This window comes from Copadichromis virginalis, linkage group LG16, assembly GCF_057382275.1.
Source record: "Copadichromis virginalis isolate Kocher_CV1m ecotype Utaka linkage group LG16, C_Virginalis_male_GT1.1, whole genome shotgun sequence".
Taxonomy (NCBI): Eukaryota; Metazoa; Chordata; class Actinopteri; order Cichliformes; family Cichlidae; genus Copadichromis; species Copadichromis virginalis.
This window is the reverse complement of record NC_140633.1, coordinates 10,704,735-10,732,719: the sequence shown is the minus strand read 5'-3', so window position 1 is coordinate 10,732,719 and position 27,985 is coordinate 10,704,735. Positions and strand designations below refer to the sequence as shown.

Here is a 27,985-nt window from a genome sequence, read left to right as displayed (position 1 = left end):
CCGTCACGTGACCTGAGGAATGTTAACAATGCAGCGAGTGTCCAACTTTGTGCTGAAGTTCTGATCCTGCCTGGAGTTTGGGGAGAAAATGGAGGCTCATTTCATCATATTTACCCACTGAGCTAGGTGTACGCGTTCGACAACCGAGAACCGGACTCTTTAACGAAAAAAAAAAGTTGCCGTTTAACGGAATTTATTCTCTTCATATTGAGTTATTCTCGCCACTTCTATCACATGGTAAGTTGAGAGTTGCTTTTTTTGGGAGGGGAGTGGTGGTGGTGTGACTTATTTCCACGACTTGTTGCTGAGCAAAACGTTCCGTTATGGGTGTGTTATATAGCGAGGCTTATGGAAAACGAAATTGAAGTTTCTGTATGTTTGAGCCTCTTTGGAGCTTACAGGACTGCCTCCATTTTTTCTCTCTCCCTGCATTGGAATGTGTTGCTGCTCTCAGCCCCCAACTCAAGCCTGGGATATTGCTGAGAAGGCCCCAGCGCTTTAAAACAGGGCTCTCCGGACCTTTATGCCTATACAAATATCACTGTACGCTAGTTTTAAAGCTTTGGTGCAAATGTGGGAATTCAATTTAAGGGTTTAGTCTATGTTTAAATGTTTGTTTATTTGTGTACATTTAAAGTAACTGCATCTTATTTGGGCATCCTAACTTGTGCCTCTTCTGAGGATCACTAACAGTAACAGAAGCTATGCTTTGTAGATGCTGTTAGTCAGAAGATCCTGCATTCATTTCACTGTTTAAAGTGAGCGAACAGATTCATAGTTAATAAGAACTGAGCTTAATAAAATAATTCATAACAGGTCAGAATATTTTTTTATATTGTATCTGAAAATGAAAATGGAGTCATCTGATTTGATTCTGTCATTTTCACTTCTCTCAGGGCCTGCATAGTTTGGCCCTGATGCAACAGTGCGTTTCATTCAGGTGTACTGGTACCACACTACTATCCACAAAACACACTCACACACACTCTTTCTTTCTGCTTGACACACTTCTGTCTGTCCAGACAGTCCAGCGCTTTGATTAGTTCAGCAGTGACAGCAGACCTGGGTGATGCAAACCAAAGTCACATGTTTTAAATGGACGCTTGATGTTCATGCCTGTCTGTGTCCTGTAACAGGGGGGGTCACATTTTCAAACAGTCGGACCAGTTTCACTCAGACTAGGGTGGCGCAGCAGTGTGGTGTCATGCACGTCAGAGGTATCTGTCAAAAAGGAACCACTGGGATACAAACAGATGCTTTGGTGGTGATGTTGTCAACACAGTGGATTGTAAGAAGTATGCAGGGATTATTACATGTTATTACTACTACCATATTTGTTTTAAAGGGACAAATGTACAAAAGTGGGCTACATGCACACAAAAACAATATAGATGGGTAGATGACTCGAAAGGCTACAGGGAAAACATATCGGTTTGATTTTGGGGTTGAGCTGCAGTACATCAGATACACACAGAAAGAGCCAAATTGTTTCCCTCTTATATACACACACTTGCACTCTCACAGCTGCAGCCAGTTTCCATCAACTGTTGTCCCTGCCTGCACATTTGTGATGTGTCCTGCAATGTTAACTGAGTTGGTCCCACCCACCTCTACCCCCTGTCTTACTCCACCCAAAGCTTAGTTGTTGGCCAGCTTTGCCCATTCGGAAGTTGTGTTCTTTCCTCCACCTCCGCCTCCTCTTGCTTCGTAATTTCCTAAACACAGCAGAGATATGACCGTCCACATTCTCTCAGATCCATCAGGCAGGTTAGAGGCAATCTTATTAATATTAACCTGCCAGCTGCTCGCGTTGCTCAGTATTCTGTGGGGTCCAAGATTGCAGAATGCATGCTTTCCCAATTTAGCATCACAGTGGGCAGCTTTGTTTTTGGTGAGACCAAAAAGAAAGCTGTGGTATAGTGTGCTAAAGTTTGTTATGAACAACACATGTCCACGAAGACATAACCTGAAACATGCGTTTAAAGTGTCACATGTGCCATTAAAAGGCAAAAAGTCCAAAAGCATGAAGTTTAAGTCATCTTAGGTTTAGGGTTAGGTCAAAGGAGGAGTAAGGTTCAGTGATGGGGGTGGTTATGTGTAGAGCATTGTTTTGGGCAGAGTCATGTCTTTTTTTTTTTCTTACAGATTTGTAGTTATAGACAGATACTGTCCGTGTAGTTTGTGTTTTGGGTTATTTTGGTCAGCGTACTGCCCCGTGATTGAGCTGCGGTATTTTACTTGTACTTACTTGTGGAAAGGAATGCTCATTGCTTGGACACGACGCCTGAAGCATCGCAGGAATGGAGGCAAGAGATCTCGGAGATGGGGCAACATTTATGGAGCTTGGCCCCATGTTACCCCACCACCCAGCAGTGTAAAAAGAAAAAGCATGTTTTTGTCTATGCAAAGTTTGATCTGTACAAACAGTGAAGGCTGTGTCCTCCTTAAATGGCCCAAAGGGATGGAGACTGCTAGAGAGGAGGAGCAGGAGGAGGAGGAGATTGGGGATGCAGTTCAAGAGCTTTTAATGTTTGGAAGCTTTTTCCTCTGCAGCTGCTTGGTAGTAATGCTGAGGGATGTAAGATTAAGATAATATTGTTAAGAATGTATTTTTAATTATCTAAATATAGAATATCACAGCACTGGGTGGATTGTGTTTGGCATTGCCTAAGACCAAAACTTGACTTGTAAATTTTAGTTTTGGTGTGTTTTCTTTTGAAGGTATTCTTTTGTACCTCCACACAGACACACGGGAGTCTCTGGGATAGTGTAAGAATTCAGTATGATGCATCACCATCGCTTCAAAGTTTTCAGACTATATTACTTTATCAGTGAATCAAAGCTGTGGCACGTTTGAAACTGATGGAAACATCTGGATGTTTAATTTGGTATCTGCAAACACTTTCTTTAAATTGAAGTCATTTGCTGCTTTAAAAGATCTCTGTTGGCAGCTATAGTAAGTACAAAAAGAAGTTGTGGTCATGATATCTCAGAGACAAATGTTAATGGTGTTTGAGGAGGAAAAAATTAGAATCCACCCGATGCTCAACTGGCTACTTTAAGACATTCAATAAAACATTTTAGGTTGTTAAAAAAGATGTATGCCATCGAAATACTCCCTCAAGTTTTATACATAAATGTTAGTTATATAAAAATTGGAACATTTGGGGGTGGGGGGTGGGAATGAAATGCTCTGGGAATACTACCGCGATCCTGAGATAACATCAGCCGGGGAAACTTGTAGTAAATCAGCTCAACCAGAAAACTCCAAAAATCCAATACTGCACATACTTCGCTATCTGCTCTGTGCTAATTGAGAACAAACACGCGACTCAGTCATGAGTAAAAATAGGACGTAACCTTCTTGAATCTACAAAATAAAAAAAATAGGTGGCTGCCTGGTAATTGTGGATTGTTTCACATTCTGTGGCTGGTTTTAAATAAACACATGTATATAATAATAATAGTAATAACTCATTTTGATAACTTTTCATCTTACTAGATATTGACATGGAACCATATTGAAAAACTCTTGAAATGTATCATTGTTTAATATTGAGGGCAGCTGTGGCTACAACTGTAGCTGCCTCCACCAGTGTGTGAATGTGTGTGTGAATGGGTGGATGACTGGGTGTGTAAAGCGCTTTGGGGTCCCTAGGGGGGACTAGTAAAAGAGCTATACAAATACAGGCCATTTACCATTTGACATCATTTAATCTGAGCTTAAATTTGAGGGTAGAATTGTGACGTCTCTGATTTGTCCGTTAGAATAAAAAGCAATTTTGTCGCCCTTTTTTTTTGTTAAATTTGAATTTGAAGTAGTTGTGCGGCTAGCATAATGATTCACATTTAGAAAGCACACAAACAGCAGCTCTTCTCGTGATGTAATGTTGTTACGAGCTCATAATAACTCACCAACAGTGACACGTTCGGCTCTGTGTCCGTGTCTGTTGACTGTAATAGTACGATGACCTGCTGATCTCCTTGGTCTGTGGCAGGAGAAATAATCACTGGTCTTGGTCAGACTGCTGCAGAAAGTCGCTTTTTCCCCCTCTCAATCCATCATGCTGTACGTTATTTAATGAAAGCCCTTAGGTCCAAGTCCAAGTCCAAGTTCAACTTTATTGTCACTTCAACCATATACAGTTTAAAAATACACAGTGAGGCGAAACAACGTTCCTCCAGGAACCAAGGTGCTACAAGACAAGTTAGTGCAAAAAAAATAATAATATATAATATATCTAGTAATAATATTGTGCAAAAGAGCATTTACAGGTTGGTGTGTGCGTGCTAGGTATTTGTTAATACGTAAGCATGTGGTGAACATAACTCATTCGTTGTTTATGCACATAGACAGGAAGGTTGTTTGCAGCTTCTCTTCAGGTCTGTGTAGATCAAGTACAGAAAATGTTCTCATTGACAAAATAACTATTTTATTTAGGCAAAGAGGAAAATTGCCCATAAGTAATTTTTCCTTTTCAGGATAATTGTCAGGTGTAATTCAATACCTGCCGAGAAGACTTTTTGAAATAGAACCCAATCAATTGAAAGATGTTTGCTTCACAAAATGGTTGGAATTGCAGACATGAGTTGAAAACCACAGCCATGTCGAAACCTGCCAGAAGAGGATTGTATCTAGCAGTTTTTCAGTGCTGGTGAGATTGGTATCTGGAGACCTGGCATTGCTTCTCTAAAACTATTTGAAGCCTGTGAGCTTCTCAGTTAGACAGGAAACCCGGCTGCCTGTCAGCTTCAGGGTCTCTCCTCTGCAGAGGTAATGCTATGCCAAGTAAGGCGAGATTTACTCACGTGGAACCAAGAGAAAAGAAAGACCGAGGCAAACACATTCAAGTTCGTTAACTTTTAACGGTTTGATTTGATATATAAGCTCTTAACTCAACTGATATGGTTCATAAATTGACTAATGTGAGACATAAGTATCATATTAATCAAATCTAGTATTGCCAAATGGTCTTGACCTCTTTAATATGATTCAAGTCAGGTCTGCTGTGCTATTGTACAGTATTTGTGATTAGATGAGAATAGGGCTGTTCGATATAATGATATATATCGGATGACGATATAAAACGTCTATCATTTCATTTTACGCTATCGTTTGTTTTGTGGTGTCGCAAAATAAACTGTTTACAGCAATATTTTTTCATCATTTTGATGGTCACTGTAGTGGCTGTATTAATTTCTTAAAGTTCTCTCTTTCTCTTATATTTAATATAACCACACTACGGACGGACAAGTGCCTGTTTTTATGCGTTGTCGTTAGCAACAACGACGGTAAAACCATCGCGTGTCTGCTTGTTTATGTTCCACATAAACCTTTCACAATAAAGCTCAAGATCCTGTTGAGACTTTTCAAAATAAACTGAATCACGTGAAAGAGCAGATTATTTACGGATGAGAAGTAAAAAAGCCGCCAGGTGCTAAAAAATAGACCTTAGACTCAAACGTTAGAACAGGCTTTTCCCCGCAGCACGCTGTGTAATAAATACTCACAAAGAAATCGGCGGCCGTTACAACGTATGTTTAAAAATGTATAGTTTCATGCATCGGTTAAAACACTCGACTCCAGCTACATGACGCGCAGCTGGAAACACTTCACGCAAGTCGAGCTGCCCGAGATTCACAGAATTTACAGAAAATGTTACATTTTTGTGATTTATATCGTTATCGGACGATAAAATTCTTATATCAGGATATGAGATTTTGGTCATATCGCACAGCCCTAGATGAGAAGCTTGTAAAGTTGAGGCTCTGGACAGAAAGCCCATCTGCACTGGCGGAGTAACCTTCTTGCGGAGCATGGTCTTCTAGATAAGATTGTCAGACAGTGTCATATGTAAGATCACAGAGGAGCATAAAAGGCAGAGGCGCTGATGCAGGGAGGGTCGGACATTTGTGTTGACCCCATGTTCTCAGATGGGTGTTTACCGATGACCAAGTATCAGCGTTGACAGGAGCTGAATTGTTCAATCATAGCTATGCATTGATGGGGTGGGGGGCAGGTGGTGTTTTTTAACCTCTAGCATTCCTGGATTATGCATAAAAGTATGTGAGAGTACATATGCAGTGCTGATAGTCAATTTGACCTCCAAAAGGTCTAACTGGCTCCACAAGGATTACTTCACTTTATATTGGTGCAGAACAGCTTACTTTTGTGTGGTATCTTGTGATCTCACATTTCTAAAGTTGTTAACAGTTTTTTACTGTATGTGCTTTGATTTTTAGAAAATCTAGATAAAATTGAATGGGATATGGAAGCCCAGTCTTCATGCTCTAACTTCATTTCTTCACCCACAGGCGCAGATTGGCATCATCATCGTTTGGCTCCACGATGCCCTTGTGACCAGCTGCATTTCCTGGAATAAGCTGGAACCTGAGCCTTGAAAATCACACCATGTAATGCCTATAGTATTCCTGCCTCACCTTCATCCACCGCAGCGGGAGCAGGAATCAAAAGCAGAAAGCGAGATAGAAAAAAATTAGGGACATAGAGTAGGGATCATAAAACCTGTGCCTCCAATCTGTGCTCTTGGAGGCTTTTTATCTATTTAGGTCAGCAAGCTTAAAGGGAATCTTTCGTAGGGTTGTAGGGCAGTGAGTGCCAGTTTGTGTGTGAGTGTGTTCTTGTGTGTGGTTCTGTGTGCGTGTTTCCCTTTTTAGAGTAGGTGCCTGCCCTGGGCACTGTGGCCATGAGGCCCAAGACTTTCCCCGCAGCCCCGTATGTGGGAAACACACGGCAAAGGCTTCAAGAGATCAAGGAGGGCCTGAAGCAGCCGGCCAAGCTGGTGAGCCAGGCTTTACATGGCAGTAGCTCCAGGAATGAGGGAGGCAAAGGGGCAGACTCCAAGAGCGGGAAAGACACAACCAGCCGACAGCAGCAGCTCAGACCCCCGCAGAAGTTCAACAACTACCAGAATGCGCTGCGGGAAATCCGCAAGTCCCTCAAGCCCTTTGAATCCGGCTCAACCTCCGGATCAGGACACCCAGCAGGCGCCGGGGAGGTGAACCGGCAGATGCTGCAGGAGTTGGTGAACGCTGGTTGTGACAAGGTGAGTTTTAGAGATAGGGAGTGTTTCCAGCGGCAGTATATGATCTTGTTATGGGAGCAGATGGGTGATTCTGTCGTGCAATTGTCTTACCTTAACAAACTGTTTAGTATCAGTAGTATTTTAATGCATTGCACGCAGCGTTGTAAATCAGTCTGCTTTAAGGTGACATTAAGTTACTAGAATTCAGCTGGATTTCTTTTTTAACCACCACCCCCCCCAAAAAACAAACAAAAAACAAAAAAAACAAACCTCAGTCTTAGCGAAATAACTTCAGTTTTACCTGAATCTATGATCTTCTCAAGACCAGACGTATTGGTTGAATAAATGTGCTAAATTTGTGAAACAATCACGAGACTCCCTTAAACAGTTTTGAATATGTTAGTCATTGGTGTCATCAGTGTCGGTTCCCACCATTCCCACTTGACTTAGATGTTCAAACCCACTTTTTTCTGTCAGTCAGGAATTTCTAGAGGAAGCTTTCAGGGATGCTTTGTGCTCTTAGATAAAATACAATGCACAGTCTGCTTAGCTAAGTGTATAGTGCCTCGGTTATGTAACACTGGGCTGATTGTTAAAACACCAGGTGGATTTCCTAAACGGGCTCTGTCCCACTTAAGAAATGCAAGTACTCCATCAGAAGTCTGGTCAGGGTGAGGAGAGAGTGTTTCCACGGGAAGTGAGGAGTCCAGTTCAAGCTTTTTCACCCAAGTCACTCAGTAAAGCTTCTTATTTTTTAGACATATTTTTATTTTACATTTTAAAGATTTCTTTGGAAAGAGAGAGATGAGCTTTGGGGGGGATTAAGCCAGATGATTACATCACAGAACATCTTCACAAAATACAGTGAGTCCAGATTTGCTACATGTGTGGTTAAAGAGTTTGAGGATGAGCCCTGTGATTGAGCACGGTATGTGAAGAATGCGCCACTCAAGCCCATACACAACATGTGAAGGGAAAAGAGTCGGGAGAATGCCCCATGCAGCCAAATCGATTTCAGCTTATCACAGCCAAACATCCCCTGTATGTCAGGTATTCGCTGATAGCGGGACCTTTGCTCTGTATTTTGTTTCGATGTGTGATACATTAGAGTTAAACTGGGCACAGCAATTCATTTGTCTGTTCGTCTCTTACCTGTTTCACTGGTCCGCTAATGTCAGTTTTGTAACTATACTGTGATAATTGTTATGGTGTAAGGCTGCACATTTGGCTAATCCTTCTTACCTAACTTATTAGCCGCTACACTTTTTGTTGCCTGTTTTGTTTCTAGTTTTGAGAAACCAAATCCATCAAGTTTGTTTAATTGTCTTGAAATATTCATGTGACATCTTAGTTTTTAGTAACACATCAGATTCCATGTTTTGGCTGAGGACAGAAGACAGACACCTGGACTCCAGCTGAAAACTATTGAGCTTGATCATACAATATGGACCTCAAAGGTCTGAAAAAATGTTATTATAAGAGTTTCCTTTATTATTTTCGTTCCTTGACTAAAAAAAATACTTAAGATTATAAAATGTGTATATCTTGGGTCCTGACTAGAACATATCCTAAAGGTGTCCACCTCCTAATGCACTGAGTTCTGAACTGCAGGCCTCTCAGCACATTTAAACTGATGCACCTTATCTTTTGGGTTGTTTGAGGTTGCTGCTAATTCCTTACATAATTCACATGGCAGTTGTTGATGTCATGAAAGTGTGACATTGGGTGTGTGTTTGTATCTTAAACCTAAATTTAGTAGTTCCTTCTCAGGAACTACTAAAATAACTAATACCCCACAAGGCTACAGTGGTCTGTAGAGAAAATCTCACTCCACAACTGAGACCATGATGTTTACAGAAACTTCAGGTTTTAGGTTCCTTGGTTGGATGCCCAACAGGATGGCAGGAATGCCTCACATATTTTCATTGGCGAGTATGTTCTAAACTACAAGCCTGGGGGAAATGTTCATTAAGGTGATATGGCACTCGTACTGAGAACATTTATTCAAGCAGAACTTTGAGTTGAGATGCTGTTATAGTCTCCTCAACTAGATTTTAGAAGAAAAGTATGATATATTCAAGTAGTCTCCCATTAAAGATTACCCGAGTCATTCAAACCACTACTATCACTCTCTTTTGTTGGAACTACTGTCGTGGTTTGATAGGAGTTCCAACAAAACAGATATTAACCCCCTTTAATTTTCACTAAGTTATTAAAAATTATCCAAGATTCCATCAGCTCAGATTTATTTGCTTTAACTACATCTTGCGAACAGTACTTTGAAATTATTAGCTACCTATTAAAGCAGGTAATAGTTAGCCTAAACTGCTGCCTTTCTTGGATGCTTAGAAGTGTGTTGGCTGGCATGTGGCAATGGCTAATTCAAAAGGACCAAAGGGATTACCACAACATCAGGAGCACGTAAGTAGGGGTAAAGCACAAATATTTAGGCATTAAGGAATGAATCCCTTTCAGACTAGATTATTTGGTTGCTGATGTTTTGAGGTACATTTTAGATTTTCTCAAGCAGACTCTGCAAGTCAAGTTGAACTCAAAACCTTTACCTGGATGTTGTTACATAAGTTCACTTTTAATTACACAGCACCAAATCACATTAACAGTCTCTTCAAGGTGATTTGAGGTGACACATTTTAAATTAAATTGTTGATTTAACAGGGAGGCAGTGAAGTGATGTTAATATGGGAGAAATCTAAACTCTCTTTCTAGTCCCTGTCAGGACTCCAGCTGCAGTATTTTGGATCAACTGAAGGCTTTTCAGAGACTTCTTATGACAGTCAGATAATCATGTATTATAATAATTAAGCCTGGAAGTAATAAATGCATAAACTAGTTTTTCAGCATCACACAGAGACAGGATCTTTTTAATTGTGAGATATTGTGCAAATGCAAGAAAGATTTTTTCATCTTTGTTTAATATACACGATTAAGTACATATCTGGGTCAAAAAACGACTCCAAAATCCCTCACAGTGTTCCTGGAGGCCAAAATAGCACCATCAGGTTACAATAACATCAGTTTTCCCTGAATCTAGAAGCAGGTCTTTATATCTTTAAGAAATTCCTGCGGTTTAACTGATTGGTGTGTGTCATCTAGCTCCATGGATAGATAAAGCTGGGTATCATCTGCATAGCAACAAAAATGGATGCTGTGGGTTTGAATAATAGTGCCTAAAGTGAGCATGTATTATATAAATAGAATTGGTCTTAGCGTGGAAGCCTGTGGAACTATAATTAACCTTAGTACTTCAGAATACTCAAAATCTGAAAGTCTTTTAGAGTGACTTATCTTTTGCTTACATTGAAAACACTGAAGTATACAGGATTCCTTGTTCTGCTAAAACAAACAATTTCAATGGGCTTAAAATATGAGCTAGCTATTAGCTGGGTATCTAAACCATCAATGTCACATGCTGTCACCAACAAAAAAAAGCCTAAATTGTCTTTGGGGGTTTTTTGTGGTAGTGGTGGTGGTGGGTCTGAACATGCACATATATAGAAAAGTTATTTTGGACGCTATCACAAAAAACACTGACGGGCTACTGCAGTCCTGCCTAGATGACCATTGCTACCACCATTTTGCACTGTGGGCCCAGTCAATACAAACAGGAAGTGAACATTCAATGGCAGCAGGGTGGAACAGTTCCTTCTGCTGCAGCCAAGTCACCACCCAACGTGTCGCCTCTCCTCTCCTACTCTTCCTCTGTCTCTGGTCTGTCTGTCAGACACTGTGAATACAAAGAACAGAGAGACTCGCAGAAATGTACAGAAACAAGTCAAAGTAAAATCAAGTTGAAGTAAAATCAGTAATGATATACCTTTAAAGACAGGTAATTTGAGCTTGGAGCATAGTTTCGGCTGTCACACTGAGAACACGTGCTACTAAAAAAAAACCCACAGTGTGAGGACACGTGCATGACATTCAATATGGATAAGAGAATTTGAATGTCATATCTAAAAACAATCTGTTTAAAGGATCGTCTGGTGAATATTAAATATTATTAAATATTGTACCACCAGTTGTTAAAATTCACCATATTCCATCCTTACAAAGGGATTGTAAAGTATCTTTGAATGAATTTGCACACTTGGAAGACTGTTGCTTCTTCACATTTGGTTTGTGTCCCCTGACACTCATAACCACCCTCGAATATTAAGCAGCGACAGATTCCGATTGAGCAGCTGTTTTGCACCACCTAATCCTGAGTTGAGGCAGACATTAGCAGAGTTGTTGCCTGACTGACTGCCCACATTCACATGTTGTGTGGGTGAATGTTTGCAGCACTTTTTCACATCAGAAATTTTAGTACATTGTGTTAGGAAAAGTAGAAGCCATTAATGATGCCTCAGTAACATTAAGTGTCTTTACATGTATGCTTTTTCTGCTGTGAAAAACCTTTAACCACATATTAAGTATAAACTGCAGTGTCTCATTGCTTGTGCACACATACTACTGCTTTGTTTGTTTGCATCATTAATAAGCCATAAGTACTGCTCTATTTTGAATTGAGCTGCTAAGCTCCTCCCCTCTACTCCTATTTTCTTTTTCCATATTTTTTTCAGGTCAGCTCTTATCAACTAGTCTTGTCTTTCTTCTCCTTCTGTTCATCTCTCATGTCTTTTCCAGCGACAAATTACATAGCTATGTGGCTCGTTACATAATAATATTTTTTTTAATAGGCGGAAATGTTTTGGAGGGGGATCGAGGGTGGGGGAGGAATGCAAGGCATTGAGATGAAATGGAATGAAAGGAAATAAGGGGGCGGGGCAGGGGGGGCTACATTCTTCGATTTTTGTTTTTCTCCTCTAAACTTCTAGGCCATCCTCACAGGCCCTTTCCTGTGTCTGTGAACTGGCTAAGCATATTAACGTCTGAGAAAACATACATGATAGTGTTTATGTTGTGATGAGGCCAGCAATAGAATAGAATAGAATAGAATAGAATAATCCTTTAATTGTCCCACAAGGGGAAATTTGGTTGTAACAGCAGCCAGAAAGACACATATACAACAAACAGTACACAGGACACAGAACAGAAAATACACAATTTTTCTTACATATTTACATATGGTTACTATAAACAGAGTACTGTACAGTTATTGAATAAAATAAAAATAACTACAGATAAGAGGCGAACCAGGTTGTAGTGCGAATCGGTTGATTAAATTATTGCAGTTACAGCGCAGGTGTAAACATCTGTGATTGTTGGGAGCAGTTTTGATTGTACAGTCTGACAGCTGCAGGGAGGAAGGACCTGCGGAAACGCAAGACGTGACTTGGATGCAGTGTGGCTTGTGTTTGTGATGTTAGGGTAGACAAAAAAGGCTCTCCTCAGCTAGCACTGTAATAATGACTGTAAGAAAGGCGTCTCTCGGCTTAAATGTTGTGGTGCATTTGTTGTGTCTGCTAAGCAGTTTTTTGCATGATGGAACAGGACAGAATTATTTTCTTTTACAGCCCTCAATGCAAAAATGAGGCATGGACGCCTCTCTCCCCATGTCCCATCTGCACTGCACTCCAAAATATCTCCCATGTGGCTTAGATTTGAAGGGTCTTGCACTGCAGTGTGTCTCAGAAATGGGTGAAAATGATAATTAAAATTCCCAAATCACCATAGTGCAGGGAAAAACAGTGTTTGTTTGTGCTTGTTCTGTCAATGTGTCACAGCAGGTTGTGTGTCTCCGTCTAGTTTGTAAGCTGGTGATTATGCGTTTGGATAACTCGGCGGCCTGCGGCCTGCAACCATTATGACAGGGGTGCAAATGTGGCCTGGATATTTTCAACTGAGAGAGAAAAGGAGCGAGATGGGAGAGAGCCCATCCAGATTGCAAATAGCTTGAATTCTTGCTTCCTGAGCTGAGGAATGTGAGCAACGAACATCTGTCGCCATGACAGCCAGGGTCACCAGGCCCGCCTCTGCTTAACGCACACACTCACACATACACAAACATAGAGCATTGTTAAACAGAGGAATATCCAAAAAAGCAGAGTACTGCTGTATTGAGGGTTCAGCATATCCCACTTTCTCTGTCTCACAGCTGTTTAAGTTTCAATTATTGTTGTATTCAATATTTTTGGCTTATTAAAAAAACAGTTTTACATGATTTAGAAGCTACATTTTTTGAAGAAATGGAGATGACTGTGGATAAGGAAACACCTTTAATGGGTTTCACCACTTATCATTCTGAATGTTATTCTTTTCCTTCATCTGTTCATCCATCCGGTTGTCTTTATCAGGGTTGTGGTAGGGCTGGAGGCTGGAGGTGAGAGGCGGAGTACAACCTGGACGGGTCTCAAATCTTATACAGGACAAACATAGAGACACAGACGACCATTCACACCTAAGAGCAAGTTAGAGTCACCCATTAACCTCACCCCACTTAGTGCATCTCTTTGTGGGAGGATGCCGTACCTGTAGAGAACCCACGCAAACATGGAGAGAACTTGCAAACTCCACTCAGAAAGGCCCCGCCCAGATGGTGGAGTCGAACTCTTTCTTGCTGTGAGGAAACAGCGCTAACCGCACAATAAATATTATCAAGCTTTTTAAACTTTTCATGGCCAAGATTTACAAAAAAATTTTTTTTTATTCAATTTGACCCCAAATGAGTGAGTAAAAACTCAGCAGGAAGATATTTACAGAAGTCAAACACTGTTTTCCCAAACACTTCTATATAGGCTGGAAATGTTTTTACAACCGCAGCTATCACCATCTGGTGGCCTTCATATTAAATAGCTCTCTTCCCCAGCATGTCTTTTGTCCTGTCTCCCTCCCCTCACCCCCAACTGGTCGTGACAGATAGCTGACCCTCCCTGAGCCTGGCTCTGCTGGAGGTTTCTTCCTGTTAAAAGGGAGTTTTTCCTTCTTACTGTCGCTAAGTGCTTGTTCATAGGAGGTGCTCTGATTGTAGGGGTGTTGTCTGTATTACTGTTGGATCTTTATCCTACAATATAAAGCACCCAGGATACTGTTGTTGTGATTTGGCACTTTATAAAAAAAAAAAATAATAAATTGAAAGCAGGTTTAAGGCACTTACGCTTTAGCCTTACTTTTCCAATCCAGAAGCTTCATCCATGTTTTATCATGTGCACGGTCCTGTGTAGAAATAAGCTGAATGCATTGGAGACCTTTGAAGAGCAGCTGCCATCTCCATGTCATCTGACTGTTCACCGTATTTAAGTGCAGCTGTTTAAAACGCCTAAAAGGCATTGGGTCATTTCTTCTAGGTTGATTTGAGAATATCCCAAACTTTACTACCACTGAACTTGTCTGAGGTTTTCTAAAATGTTGGAAACCCCACACCTTCCCTGGTTGTAAGAAAGGGAACATGTTCTGCATGTTCTGTAACTGATGATAATGCATTCGCACCCACTCAAGGAAAGAGGCAAACACTCAACATTTTGATTTCTATATCTCTTTTCCACTTGTCACTCCATAATTGTGTCCATTTCTGTGCCTATAACTAAGAGAAATACTAACTTTATCTCCTTCCTGGAGAGAAAAAGAGAATGTTTAAAGAAAAAGTCCTACATGAGAAAAGTGCGCAAGGTAGAAAGACTGAAGGGAGAAGGGTAAAAAGTGACATTACTGGGCGGCTCTGGCAGCCAACACTCTCTGCTGGCTATGCAGGAATGTAACACACACACATACACAGGAAACAAAGTATAAACATTGGTGTGTGTGTGTGGTCAGTTTTAAGCTAAGGCACATAAAGTTATGTGCATGCAAAGGGAGGAGACACAGAAAAGGAGGTTTGTGCACGTTGCATCCAGTAGTGTTATTTATACACACATATACAGAGATGAATGCCGTACACAAACACACAATACCGTGGGCACAGAAAGTGTGTCGCCTTGGCATTTCCTGGCTTTCAAAGACATCCGTGCCCACAGTTGCTGCATGGTCCCATTTTTAAGCCATTTAGTATGTTTGATTTAGGTTACTCCTGACAAATAAAGGCAGCCAGTCTTTCTGAGAAACCGCAGAAAGTAGGGTCACAAAATGGCTCCTCGGGGATAAAACTTTTCTCATCTGCTCATTTCCTTCCTTCCATTCAGACAAAGCCGTATTTGGTTGCTTCTGATGTTCGATTACACGCTTTTCCTTTTGTTTTATGTTCTGAGAAAACGCCTCCAGTGTTCCCTTAATGTGTTTAGTGTCAGTGACAACCATGGCAAGTCTGAGTCTGAGTGTTACATATAGATAGATTATATAGCATGTTCAAAACAAGGACAGCATTCAAAGGACTTTAGATGAGATGTACATTTTGAACAATATTTAAAACAAATTATTAATAACAAAGAAATTGAGGGTGGTCGGATTAAGCATATGTTAAAATGACAGAGTTATTTAAATATGACGATGACTCGTGATTGGCTAAAGGCTTAAATGACAAATTGTCACAACATCATATATTCAAAAACCAACTTTACATCCATGGCGCAGTCTTTTAGTTGAGTCGTTCAGCATTGTGTCATTTCAACCAAAGGAAGTATTTCATTAGCCTTTATCATCAGGTGTAAAGGGGAGAAGACGCACTTGCTGTTCCTTCATGTTGTCAGTAGGGGCGCCTGCTCTGCTCTGAGACGTCTGACTTCACATGTCTTTGCACTGAGATCATATGTCATTTGAGGGGACTTTAGTCATCTAGGTGTGGATTGCTCTCTCGGAGAAGGAAGGAGAAATTTTTGTTTTCTCAGATTTTCTCAGATTTTTGTCCCACTTGTTTGCATATTTACGGTTATGAAGGCCATGTTAAGTTCACGACGATAAATCATCATCATCTTTTACGTTGAAAGCTGTCATCAGGAGGGATTTTAAAAAACCCTGATGTTACCCTGCAATCAACAAGTAAATAACTGAGACGTTATAAATGTAGGGATTTGCTTGTTGAAATGCTGCTACTGATGATGATCTTGCGGTATCATTGGTTTCTTTAAAATTACATATTGAGGTGCAGAGGATTTGCGTTTCCAAACCGGGCGTAGCGTGAGCGACATTGGGATGATACTATTCAAGCCCTGCTGGGGGTTAACTGAAGCCGATTAAACAAACAAGATAATAACTGTATAATGGGCAACCTCTGACTGAAAAAGCAGTGTATCAGTAACAGATATCGTGTTTAACAAATGGGTTGGGTGCTTGTGTGTGTGCACATTTAATCACTCTAGATTGTATCAGCTTTTCGAGTACCGTAATTGCTTTACTGGAATTTTAGGTCATTTTTTCTGCATGACAAATGAAATCATGACTGTTCAGAAATGCAAGACTTACATTAGAAACCTAAGCAAAGAAAGGCACTAATTTTTTCCCCACTACTTTCACATCTTTTCTTTATCTCCATCCTCCTTGGCATAGATAATTATGGAGAAACATTCTACCACTTCTTGAGATAATTGGTTTTTTTGTCTTTGCTGGAGAGTTATCTTGCTTCACCTATCTGTTTTTAATACTCCAGAGCTATTATAATCATTGAACATTGGGTTTAGGTCAGTTCAGTTAATCTTTTTTCCATCTTGCGAGGTGCTGCGAGTGTCCTTAGGCTCATTGTCATGTTGGATCTTTTGCCAGGCTACTGGTCAGTGTTCTTGTACATCCTCAGGTATTCACAGTGCCATTTACAGATGTAAAAAAGTGTCAGGGCCACTCCCAGTTTTCATCATTATTTTTTTCTCGTGTTCTTTAGGCAGTTTTTTCTCTCTCTTAAACGCCATCCTTAGAAGTTAATATCATGCAGCGTCAATGTCACAGAAACTCTGATATTCAATGATAAGCCCAGTGCCAAGTCTGAAACACGTGCCCATGTCTTGTAAAGACTTAGGTGTGCAAACCATGTCTGTGACATCACTTTAAAATAGAATAGAAAAGAATAGGATAGAATTCAACTTTATTGTCATTGCACATGTCACAAGTACAAGGTAACGAAATGCAGTTGGCATATTGACCAAGGCAGACGCCCTTAGTGAATCTCTGGCTTGTTCTGTACTCCAGCTACTGCTGCAACTGATTTTTAGATTGTCTGGCCAAGGGACCAGTGAGCACTCACAAAAATTGCCACTCCTCCTACAGGATTGGTCAGAATTCAATCACACCTACACACAATGATCATGGGTCTGAAATGAAACTTTGCTCAAGGTCAAGCTCGTATGTGTTGTTTTATGGGCAGTAACCTGTGAAATGTGAAGTGGATGAGCTGCGATATCACTGATATTCTGGTTAGTTGGTCCTCGTGTTTCCCTTTTCATCTTTAAAGTCTCGCACTGGGATTTTTTCCAGTATCATAGGATCCCCATAGGTCATAAATTGAGAAAGTTCAGGTCATTCTCTAACTGCCTTTATGCATTAAAGCAAATTGTCAGCCATTCATGTGTATAGTTTTCTTTCATTTATTAAATAGTTTGTGCACAGGGTCAGTGACCACAGGTCTGTTTGATTTTACTGCATTACATTTCTACACTGGGGCCTGGATTCTGAGTAATGTTATTTAAGGAAACACTCTGTTCCAGCTTAGACGTGATGCAGATATTGAGAGGTGATGCAGTTTGGAATCTTTAATTCAATCATTGTGGGTTTCTACCCTCTAAATCAAAGTCTGAGCAGAGAACCATTTAAGAAGTCCCGCTTGAATGTGATAGAAGAACCAAGAGAATGATTGGCATTGTTACCATAGACTGGAGCAGAATTCTCTGCTTGTTCCCTCCTCCGCATTTTTCCTGCAGTGTCTCAATTGTAAATTACACGGCAACTGATGAATAGAAAATGCCAAAGTGGTTAACCAGCATTTTTTACATTGGTGACCTACATACCGTTGGCTTTTATAGTGACCCACCTGTCTGAGCACACGTCTCCAGGCCTGGGATTAACTCTGCGCGCCCCACCTGTGAGGAAGGGAGAAAAGCCAGGAAAAAAAGGTTTTAAATGAAAAAGGTGACATATGTCATAACAGCCAGTCTTATTCAAATGTAATTTTTAAACCAACAGAAATAAACCAAACCTGGGTAGGAAGACCAAACGAACTCTAAGATGTAAAATATGACGTTGTGGTATAAAATAGCGGTAAGAGATGTAAGGGTTATTCAGCTGGTTTGAAATGAAACTGAGGCATACATAAACTGTATTAGAAGACATTCTTACTGGTCATTCCCAGGGAAGCTGCTCTGTTAGTGCCTCTGAACACAGGACCACACCCTGCTGCACTGCGACTATGAATCATACACATAAAAAAATTTCCCCAAATACAAATGATCATGCAGCAGAAGGATAAATGTCCAAGTTGAAAGAGTTTTCTTTGAATATGGCAAAGTGTATATTCACTAACAGTCTTTTTATTTCTAAAATTTCAGTTTGTGTGTGTGTCTGTGTGTGTGTGAGAAACTGTGTTTGCTTTAAATCTGTCTCACTGCAAAATACAAAAACCAGTAACTAATTTGTGAGTGACTTTCAGCCCCCTACTGTTTTTGCATGTTGTCTGGCAGAGGAAATCACTGGTATGTGACCCTAAGTGGAAAGGATGCAGGTGCTTGAGCACCTACTAGGACTGTTGTGTTTTGTGTGCATGCGTGCGTGTGTGTGTGTGTGTGTGTGTGTGTGTGTGTGTGTGTGTGTGTGTGTGTGTGTGTGTGCGCGCGCGCGTTTTTAATGTTTGCGTGTCTGCTTTCTTCACAGGAGATGGCGATACGGGCGCTGAAGCAGACGGGCAGCAGGAACATTGAAGCAGCTTTAGAGTACATCAGCAAGATGAGTTACCTCGACCCTCGGAATGAGCTCATCGTTCGTGTCATCAAGCAAACTTCCCCAGGTATGAATACAGCCTCATGTGAGCAAATTGACTTGGCTAGTAGATTTTAGTTTCTCTTCACTACATGTATTTAAACGATAACAAAAAGTTCCTCCTGCACCTTCTAGGAAAAGCTGGCATGCCAAATTCAATGGACCACCGGCCTGCATTGGAGGCTTCAGGTGAAGCAGGTGCCATGCCTCCGTATCATCAACTGGGGAATTCTATGTATGACGGAGCAAAAGGTTATGGCCCTGAGGGTGAGATGCCCAGACCATATATGAATGCTCCACCTGTTATGAACTACATGATGCCCCCATCTGGTGCAGCACAGGTCACTGGAATGGGAAACCCATTGGGTCGGCCTCCCAGTATGGGTACCTATCCATCTGTTATGGCCACCCAGAGCAACCCAGGCAACACTATGTACCCCCCAGGGGCACAGCAGAAGGGCTACCCTGGCAGTATGGAGCAACATGGGCCTATGATGAGCTACAATGTCCCTGGCCAGCCTTTACAGCTCCAGCCACAACCACCAGGTGGCCCTGTCCCAGGCCCACACTATGACTACAGCCATGCCAGGACACACATGATGGAGTCTGCAGGCTATGGAGTCAAGAGGACCCCTTCCTTCCAAAACAAGATGCCACCGCCCCCCATGTCACCCACAGATAATTATGTCAATATGCAAGGGAAAGGAGGCATGGGTCAGAATGGGCCAGCGGGAGGAGGTGGAGGATATCCTGCTAACCTGTACCTCGCCCCTCACTCTCACCCTCGACAGGCCAGCCCCACCTCACACCAAGTCCACATGATGTCCCGTTCCCCAGGTGCTGTGGCCATGGTCCCTGACTTCTCAGATCTGCCCCAGGGCTTGATGACACCTTCTAGGGCCAGCCTCAACTTGGACCTCTATGAGCACCCCTGGGCAGGGCCGCCAGGTCCTGAAGGGGCCCCTCAGTCCAGACAGCCACAGCCCCAGGGCCCATTCAGAGGTGAAGTGCGTGTCCCCAGCAGAACTAACTCCTTTAACAGTCGCTCTGCAGGCCCAAATGCTGTCCGGCCTGGGATGGCTGCACCACCTGCTAATGGGAAACAGGAGCCTTCTTTGGGCCCCCCTAATACCATCACAGCTGTAACATCCCCACCCATCCAACAGCCTGTCAAGAGTATCCGTGTAATGAGGCCAGAACCTAAGACAGCTGTGGGACCATGTCACCCTGGCTGGATGACTGCTCAGGCCCAGGATGCATCAGAGCCTCTGCCCTACATGCCAGAAGAAACATACCCGCTTGAGCCTGCTCAGGAGCCACGCTGTCCACCACCACCCTACCCCAAAAACCTCCTAATGTCTGGGACGGCGGGTGAGACAGGGGCCCTGGAAGGAGCTGCAGGTGTGTGTGGAGCTCAGGACCTCAACAACCCTGCTGCAAGAAGTACTCACAGTGGCAGCGGAGGGAGTGGAAAGGCTGAGGAGAGCCAGCCAGTGAAAGAGAAGACAAAGATGGGGAAGGGAGAAAAAACAGTGAAAGACAAGAAGCAGATCCAGACATCCCCTGTTCCCGTGAGGAAAAATGGACAAGATGAGGAAAAGAGGGAGTCACGTATCAAAAGCTACTCACCTTTTGCCTTCAAGTTCTACATGGAGCAGCACATAGAGAATGTGATGAAGACCTACCACCAGAAACTCAACCGCAGGCTTCAGCTGGAACAGGAGATGTCCAAGGTAAGACAAGATGAACATTTTTCATCCTGCACTGCATTAGATAAGTAAAATGCAGAATGTATATAATAGAAGCAAATGATTTACTGTGAAGATTAGGCTGTCTTGAACAATCTCTGAGTATTTACAAATTCATTTCAAAGTATATTTAAAGAAACCTAAGCTGATGATAAAAAAAAATCATAAAAAATCCCATCAGTGTGGTTTGGGAAATGCTCAGGATTCAAGATTGAAGAAAATTTTTAATGCCTAAAAAATGACCTGTAAAGCCTTCAGGTTTTTAGGTGAGAACTATGATGGGCACAGAGAAGTGACGTACAAGAGCTTGTCATGCCAACAATTCTCCCTCAAGACTTTGCTGTAGACAGTAAGATCTTTGTCTCGAAATGACTTCACATTTGTGTTTGATGTGTTTGTCCTGAATCAGAACTTTGGCCTCTGCATTTAAAATGTATTTATTTTTTTTGCTGTGACCTAAAGACATGCTTAGAATAGAAAAAAACACCACAGTCAGACCCAGACAGTGAGTTAAACAAGCAGTAAAGGTCAAGTCACTGAATTCAGCTCAAGCCTCATTCCTTGGTCATTATTAGTCAGTGTTGAAAAATGATCTCATCCTTAAACTATTTCTAAGGCTGCTTTTGAAGAGGTTGCATAGCCGTTATGTCCTCCCTTTACTGATCCTCTTCAACCTCTCTTCTTCTTCCTGTCCAGGCCGGCCTTTCCGAAGCAGAGCAAGAACAAATGAGGAAGATGCTGTACCAGAAAGAGTCCAACTATAACAGGCTACGCCGTGCCAAAATGGACAAGTCCATGTTTGTCAAAATCAAGACGCTGGGCATAGGTGCTTTTGGCGAAGTATGTCTTACACGTAAAGTCGACACTGGTGCACTTTATGCCATGAAAACACTGCGCAAGAAAGATGTCCTTAATCGTAACCAGGTGAGTTTATGCATTTTTATTGCTTTACTACACTCCTTTTGCCTTTTGAGTTCTGGCCTGTGCATTTTCACCAGGTGTATAAAAGTATTCACACATTTTTTTCTATGTTTGTAGAACAGCGCTTCAACACATTTGTGTCTTTGTGGACACTACTGATTGTGATAAGATGTTATGCAACAGGCTAAATCAGGATTATCGTTACGCAGGTGGCTCACGTGAAGGCAGAGCGCGATATCCTGGCGGAAGCGGACAACGAGTGGGTGGTGCGTCTCTACTACTCCTTCCAAGACCGTGACAGCCTCTACTTCGTCATGGACTACATCCCCGGCGGAGACATGATGAGCTTGCTCATCCGAATGGGGGTCTTCCCCGAACTTCTGGCACGCTTCTATGTGGCAGAGCTGACACTAGCCATCGAGAGCGTACACAAGATGGGCTTTATTCACCGCGACATCAAGCCAGACAACATCCTCATTGACCTGGATGGACATATCAAGCTGACAGATTTTGGTTTGTGCACAGGCTTCCGCTGGACACACAACTCCAAGTACTACCAGAAGGGTGAGACACTTTTATCTGAATATACAGACATACAAATACATGCTCCCTCAACTACGAAGACACCGTGTGTGGATTTAGTGTGTTGATGTTTGTGACATGCGCAAATACAGACATGCACACAATTTCCGTTGGACTCTTGTACAACTCATGCTTGGTGATTTCTAATAGAGAGAGTTCAGGTTTTGATTGTGTTTTCTCAAACATTGTGTTCAGGGGAAAATTAAATGAACATGTAGGTGCATTCAGACTTTACAGGTAGCAAATTTGAGCAGTTGCCAAGAGTACTGTCAGTTGTCCAGGTTGTTAAATTTGAATTTCACCAGGCAATGTGGTATTATATCCTTCTCTTTGTGGGGTTTTAAAACATCTGCTCTCACCTTCTGTCTTCAGGGAGCCACATTAGACAAGACAGCATGGAGCCCAGTGATTTCTGGGACGATGTATCCAACTGCCGGTGTGGCGACCGGCTGATGACCCTGGAGCAACGCGCCAACCGACAGCACCAACGCTGCTTGGCACACTCCCTGGTGGGGACGCCCAACTACATCGCCCCCGAGGTGCTCCTGCGCAAAGGTGTGTGAGAATAAAAAGCATAATTACTGCACAGTATCTGATGACTGACACACCTTTGATTGTACTGGATGTTGTGTTCTAAGAAAGCATTTAGACAGTTGACCTGATGTGCGTGTTGTGTGCAGGTTACACACAGCTGTGTGACTGGTGGAGTGTGGGAGTGATCCTGTTTGAGATGCTGGTGGGACAGCCGCCTTTCCTTGCCCCCACGCCCACTGAGACTCAGATTAAGGTCAGTGAAGAGGGAGGATGTCCCTGCTTTTATTTTGAATTTTAATTGGTGACCTAATGAGTCAGTGACTGGATCAGATCAGCTGCAGCAGACCAGGACAGTTAAACAGTGGCAGATTGCATTTGCTGTCAGTTAGACGTCAAATTAGGAGCTCTTCATTTCCTCCTTCTGTTCACTTTGCTTGACTCGGTAAGAGCAATTAAATTCAATGGCACAAAAAAATGACACAAAGACAAGTGAATGAAAATGCAGCCTAAACCATGAGTAGGAAATTCTGTGAACAATAGAGAAGAAGAATGAGATAGCATGGAATTACAGTCAACTTAGGTGACAGCAGCTGGAATCCAATTAAAAGTACATCCAGTAAATGAGCAGTCATTGAGTCTATTGCAGTACGGCCCACTGTATATTTACAGCTGCACAGATGTTTTTGGAAACACAATAATCTGGCTGTAAACAATTTCACTATGAGGTTTATGCTATAGCTTTTCGTGAGGTTCATCTGTTTTTCCACAATCTTATATACCTTTGATTGTATTGTGGAAAAACACAATACAACGTGTTGTGTTTTTCTCAGCTACTGTTCTCAGCTCCAGAACAGTAGCTGAGTGGACCTTGTAGAGACGTTGTCTTACTCAGATCCTGTTGTCAGTGTAGATATTGACTTTAAAGCTGAAGTCAAAACTGTTGCATTGAATTTCTCCAATTATTAAGTATGTATACAAGAGCTGGGTCATATTTTACTGTTGATTTAACTTCATGCATTGTCTCGCGGCTCTGCAGGTCATTAACTGGGAGAGCACTCTGCAGGTGCCTGCCCAGGTCAAACTGAGCCCAGAGGCTGTCGATATCATCGGTCGCCTGTGTTGCTCTGCAGAGGATCGCCTGGGTGCCAATGGCGCTGGTGAGATCAAGGCTCACCCCTTCTTCTCCCAGGTGGATTTCTCTAGCAATCTGCGGCAGCAGCCGGCCCCCTACCGGCCCAAGATCGCCCACCCAATGGACACATCCAACTTTGACCCAGTGGAGGAGGAGGGTGGTCCCGGTGCATGGAGTGACAGCGGGGACAGCACCCGGGCTTTGGATGCTCTCTGCTCCCCTCATGGGAAGCACCCAGAGCACGCCTTCTATGAGTTTACCTTCCGCAGGTTCTTTGACGATAACGGCTGCCCCTTCCGCTACCCTAAACCGCTCGAGACAAGCGAGGTGTCGCTAAGCATACCTGGAGCCATCGGAATGGGCCCAGACGAGGAGGAGGAACAAGAAGAGGAGGACGAGGATGAGGAAGATGAAGAGGAAGAAGGAGAGCAGGAGGAGGGGTGTGAGCCCGTGTATGTGTAGAGCTGCATGCTGACAGTCTTCCTGAGTGGCTCGTGTCTCTTACCTGCCCTTGTCATTCAGCTCATGACCCTCCCACCTATCACTTCTCTTCTCATGTATATGTAGAGGTGTGCATGTGTCTCTGTGATTGTTGAACTGCAAGAACAGGGTAGATGAACACTGCCCCCTTGTGGAATGCATATATACAAAACATCCCCCTCATCTGGGACCAAGAAACGGCAGGTGTGAGCACCCACATCGAGGGTGAAGCGTAGGTGGTCAGGAGAGCAGGACTCAGACACTGTACTGGTCGAAAGGAGATTCTGGTTCTTCCAGGAGCCTCTTGTCCCATTCCTTCCACCTTTGGTCTTACGGACAATTAAAACACCTCCACAGTGACCTTCAGACACAGGATCTACTTCCTGTTCTAACTGAGCTGCTTTACACTCAAATATTTGACACAGCAATGTGAAGAGTGGAACCAGTTTACTTGTTGATTGCGCCTGTTTTCACAGCTGCTGCAAAATAAGCTACAAAGACACGCACACACAGCTCAGTAGTGTAGGGATGTTGGATTTCAGGTTGATTTCAGTGTCTATATTGAGGTTTCAAGAGGTTGGCTCACACTAGGTGGACAAAGAAATTCTTCCAGAGTCCTTTGACACACACTCAGCCACAAAAAAAAGAGTTTCATTCTTGTGGTGTGAGAGAAAAATGTGTCCTTTTTTTTTTTTTTTTTTTTGCAGCAGTTTTCAGAATCTTATATATCCACACCTGCCTCATTTTGTGCCAACTTCAGCTCAGTGTAATGTTTTGGAGCCTGATGCTTTTTAACTCAGTTTTCTGTTAGAAATATTCTTGTGTTGTTAAAATGCTTCCAATCACAGAGTTTCTGTCCTAACTTGGCTCTAAATTGGGCTCTAAAAGTCAAGCCAGGTTTAGTTTGCAGTAAATTCTTCTCTTGAGTTAGATCAGATGAAAGAAGCTCTTGTATTGAAATTATACTATCTGTTTACTGTGGGGCAGGTTGCTAGCACTTCACATATTTTCTCAGTCTTCAAGAGAATTAAGAGAACCCCCCTAATCTATACAGGATCCTTTGGGTCAGATTAGGCTTAGTTAGTTGGGTTGGACTGAGAATCAAAGCTCCAAATACACACACATATTCACCAAGATGCACACTTGTACAGCTATTTAGCAAAGATCAGTCTGACAGTTGTAACTTTGTAAATTGTAACTTAACCAATCTCCTGTGATCTGGAGGATATCATGAAAGAAAAACAACAAAACAAAGCAACATGTCCTTACAACAGCCAAACATGTGATAGTATGACTATGTGCAATACAAAAAAACATTATATATAGTTTTCTAAACACTTACTATCCTTTTAAAAATTTAGTTCTGAAATGTACAAATATATTGGTTTATATAAATATATATATATATATATATATATTCTCTTTTCAGTTACATCATGCTGCTTATTATTGTGTTTAATATTATTTACATTATTATTATAATTGTTATTACATGTTTTTTTTTTTTTTTGTGGTTGTGGTGAAAGAAGTGTCGACTTAAGTGTGTCTGGGGTTTGAAAGTAACGAGCTGAGTGCCTTTCTAACTGAATATCAGAGTGCGTGACGCCACTCGACGACGAGCGTGGGGGTGTGGATGATTCGAAGGTAGGCTCTTCTCCTGCTGCAGCCAGGCTGGCCCTGAGTGTAGAGGAGAGGAGTCAGAAGTGTTTCTGTTTCAGAGAGAGAGATGGAATCGAGTTAGGAGATGAAGAGCAGGGAGGAAAGTTGGCTTCGGGAAATTCAGAGGAAAAAAAGAATATGAATATGAATAGCTTTCTCTATTTACAACTTCAACAAAGAGTTAGTGTTTTGGTACACGTTCTTTTATTTATCCAAAATGACCACAAGTTCAAGTGTTTGTGTGTATAACTCTGTACTTTTTACTACAGACCAGTGCCATGTTGTGTGTTGGACTGCTGCTCATCAGATGACGCTAACATCCAGTACATTCTTGCTTACAGACAATCAGCCAGCAATTCTGCCGAATTGAACTGTTTGGTAAATTAATCCCAAACTTTCCAGGAGTATTCTAAATTTCTCTCGATGACTGGGGACGCTGAAGAGGTCACAGCTTTCGAGCGATTCTGTGTGGATAAGATTTGTTACAGTTGATTTTTGTTGTTTTGCATTTTTTCCCTGTAAACGTGCCTTAACTAACACGAGCAACACAATGTTAAACGACTGCCTTCTTACTTTGGTCATAATTTTCAGAGACTTCTTATACCTGTTGTTATTCTTGATTGGGGGAAGGCAACAGAGCGTGCTCTATTTCACATCAGCGCTTGCTGTGCTTACACACGACAGTCACTCTTTAATTTAGAATGAGCAGATCAGATTTTCAACTAAAAGTCAACAATCAACAGTGCAATATTACTGCAATATTATTAAAAAAAATTTAAAAATGGCAGTAATGCTGTTTTGCTAATCTAGAGCTTTGTTTATTGTAGATTTTATTTATTAATTTTTTTTAATGAATCAAATTTTAAATTGGAGTGCACGGATGGGTCAAGACCGTCTTTAACCATGATTTAAAAAAAACATACAAAGATGACAATTACAAAGTTATTTACAACATGATCATACGCACAGTTTTGACATGTTAAGAATATTACAGTAATGGTCAATACACAGCATTCAGATAGCTTTTTTTCAGTTATTATTTTTTTGCAACTTTTTTAGTTGCTATGCATTGTTTTAGGAAAGGGAAACAGGGTTTTCACCACTGTACAGTGTTACATCTCAGGTGTTGTTTAAACTTCGGAAGCTGCTCCTTGGTTGTTGTTTTTTTTTGTTTTTCTTTCTCCAGACCGAAGTGGATAGTTCAAAGTTCAAATTTCACATCAGATTTCAAAACATAGTTTAGCTATTTGTTATGACTGTGTCCAGTGGTGGTTTAAGGTAGAGTAGCAGCATTGTGTGTGTAAACACAGCCAAAGTTTTGTCTGCGAGCTGATAAAATGGGATCCATCACAGATGATGTGGTGATGCATCGCCTCACTGCTCTGTTGCTGTTTCCCCATTCATTTTGTTCTCTCTCAGCTGGTCCAGACATCTAACACTTCTCTAAATATCATTGACTGGATTGCCAATCCACACTGACCAGGATGAACTGCTCCTTTAACAAAAAAGATAAAACAAAACAAAAAAAGCTTTATAATTACAGCCATGGCTCTCTGCTGAGTGTGTGAGTGCCACAAAGTGTGTGAGGTGTTTCTTGGATATGTTTTGTTTTTAAGGTTTGAGAGTAGTGACTGACAATCTTTGACTGACTTTATGTCCTCTGTTCTGATTTCTTCTCAAGACTTACTCATGTATCCTTTACATTTTGTGTTTTTACTCTACAAAGTCTTTGCTTGTCTTTAATGTGTGATAAAATTCTGTTACTCTTGAATTTATATTTATACAGATATACATATTTTTTTGTATCTTTTCTCCTTTTTTCCCCTCCCCCGAGTTCCCCTGTGCTAATGTTAAAACATGTCTACACAGTATTATAGATGATGTAATTTGGACAGCTCTCTCTTTTTTTACATTTATGTATGAACTGAGAATTTGTAAATTCTTTCACTGTCCTTGTGTGTAAAATATATGTATAAATTAAATTAACCAGCTTGGATTCTCGTGAATTACTTTATAAAAGGAACATGACACAGAAGTTCCATACTGATTACAGTTTGTTGTTACAAAGAACAGGAGTATTTAGCTTCATGGCCACA

General features: G+C 41.6%; 2 protein-coding genes across 2 annotated transcripts in view; one reads left to right on the top strand and one right to left on the bottom strand.

Moving 5' to 3' along the window:
- LOC146690274 (uncharacterized) overlaps positions 1-27,985 on the bottom strand; it is a 300,316-nt gene that overhangs the window by 256,499 nt on the left and 15,832 nt on the right. The window lies entirely within an intron of this gene.
- On the top strand, positions 13-27,885 carry lats2 (large tumor suppressor kinase 2). The gene is made up of 9 exons (XM_085435301.1): positions 13-237; positions 6,316-7,067; positions 18,729-18,861; positions 18,969-20,566; positions 21,278-21,505; positions 21,712-22,066; positions 22,457-22,639; positions 22,765-22,871; positions 23,655-27,885. The coding sequence occupies exons 2-9, from the start codon at positions 6,708-6,710 to the stop codon at positions 24,210-24,212; spliced, it is 3,522 nt and encodes a 1,173-aa protein (XP_085291427.1). The 5' UTR covers positions 13-237; positions 6,316-6,707; the 3' UTR covers positions 24,213-27,885.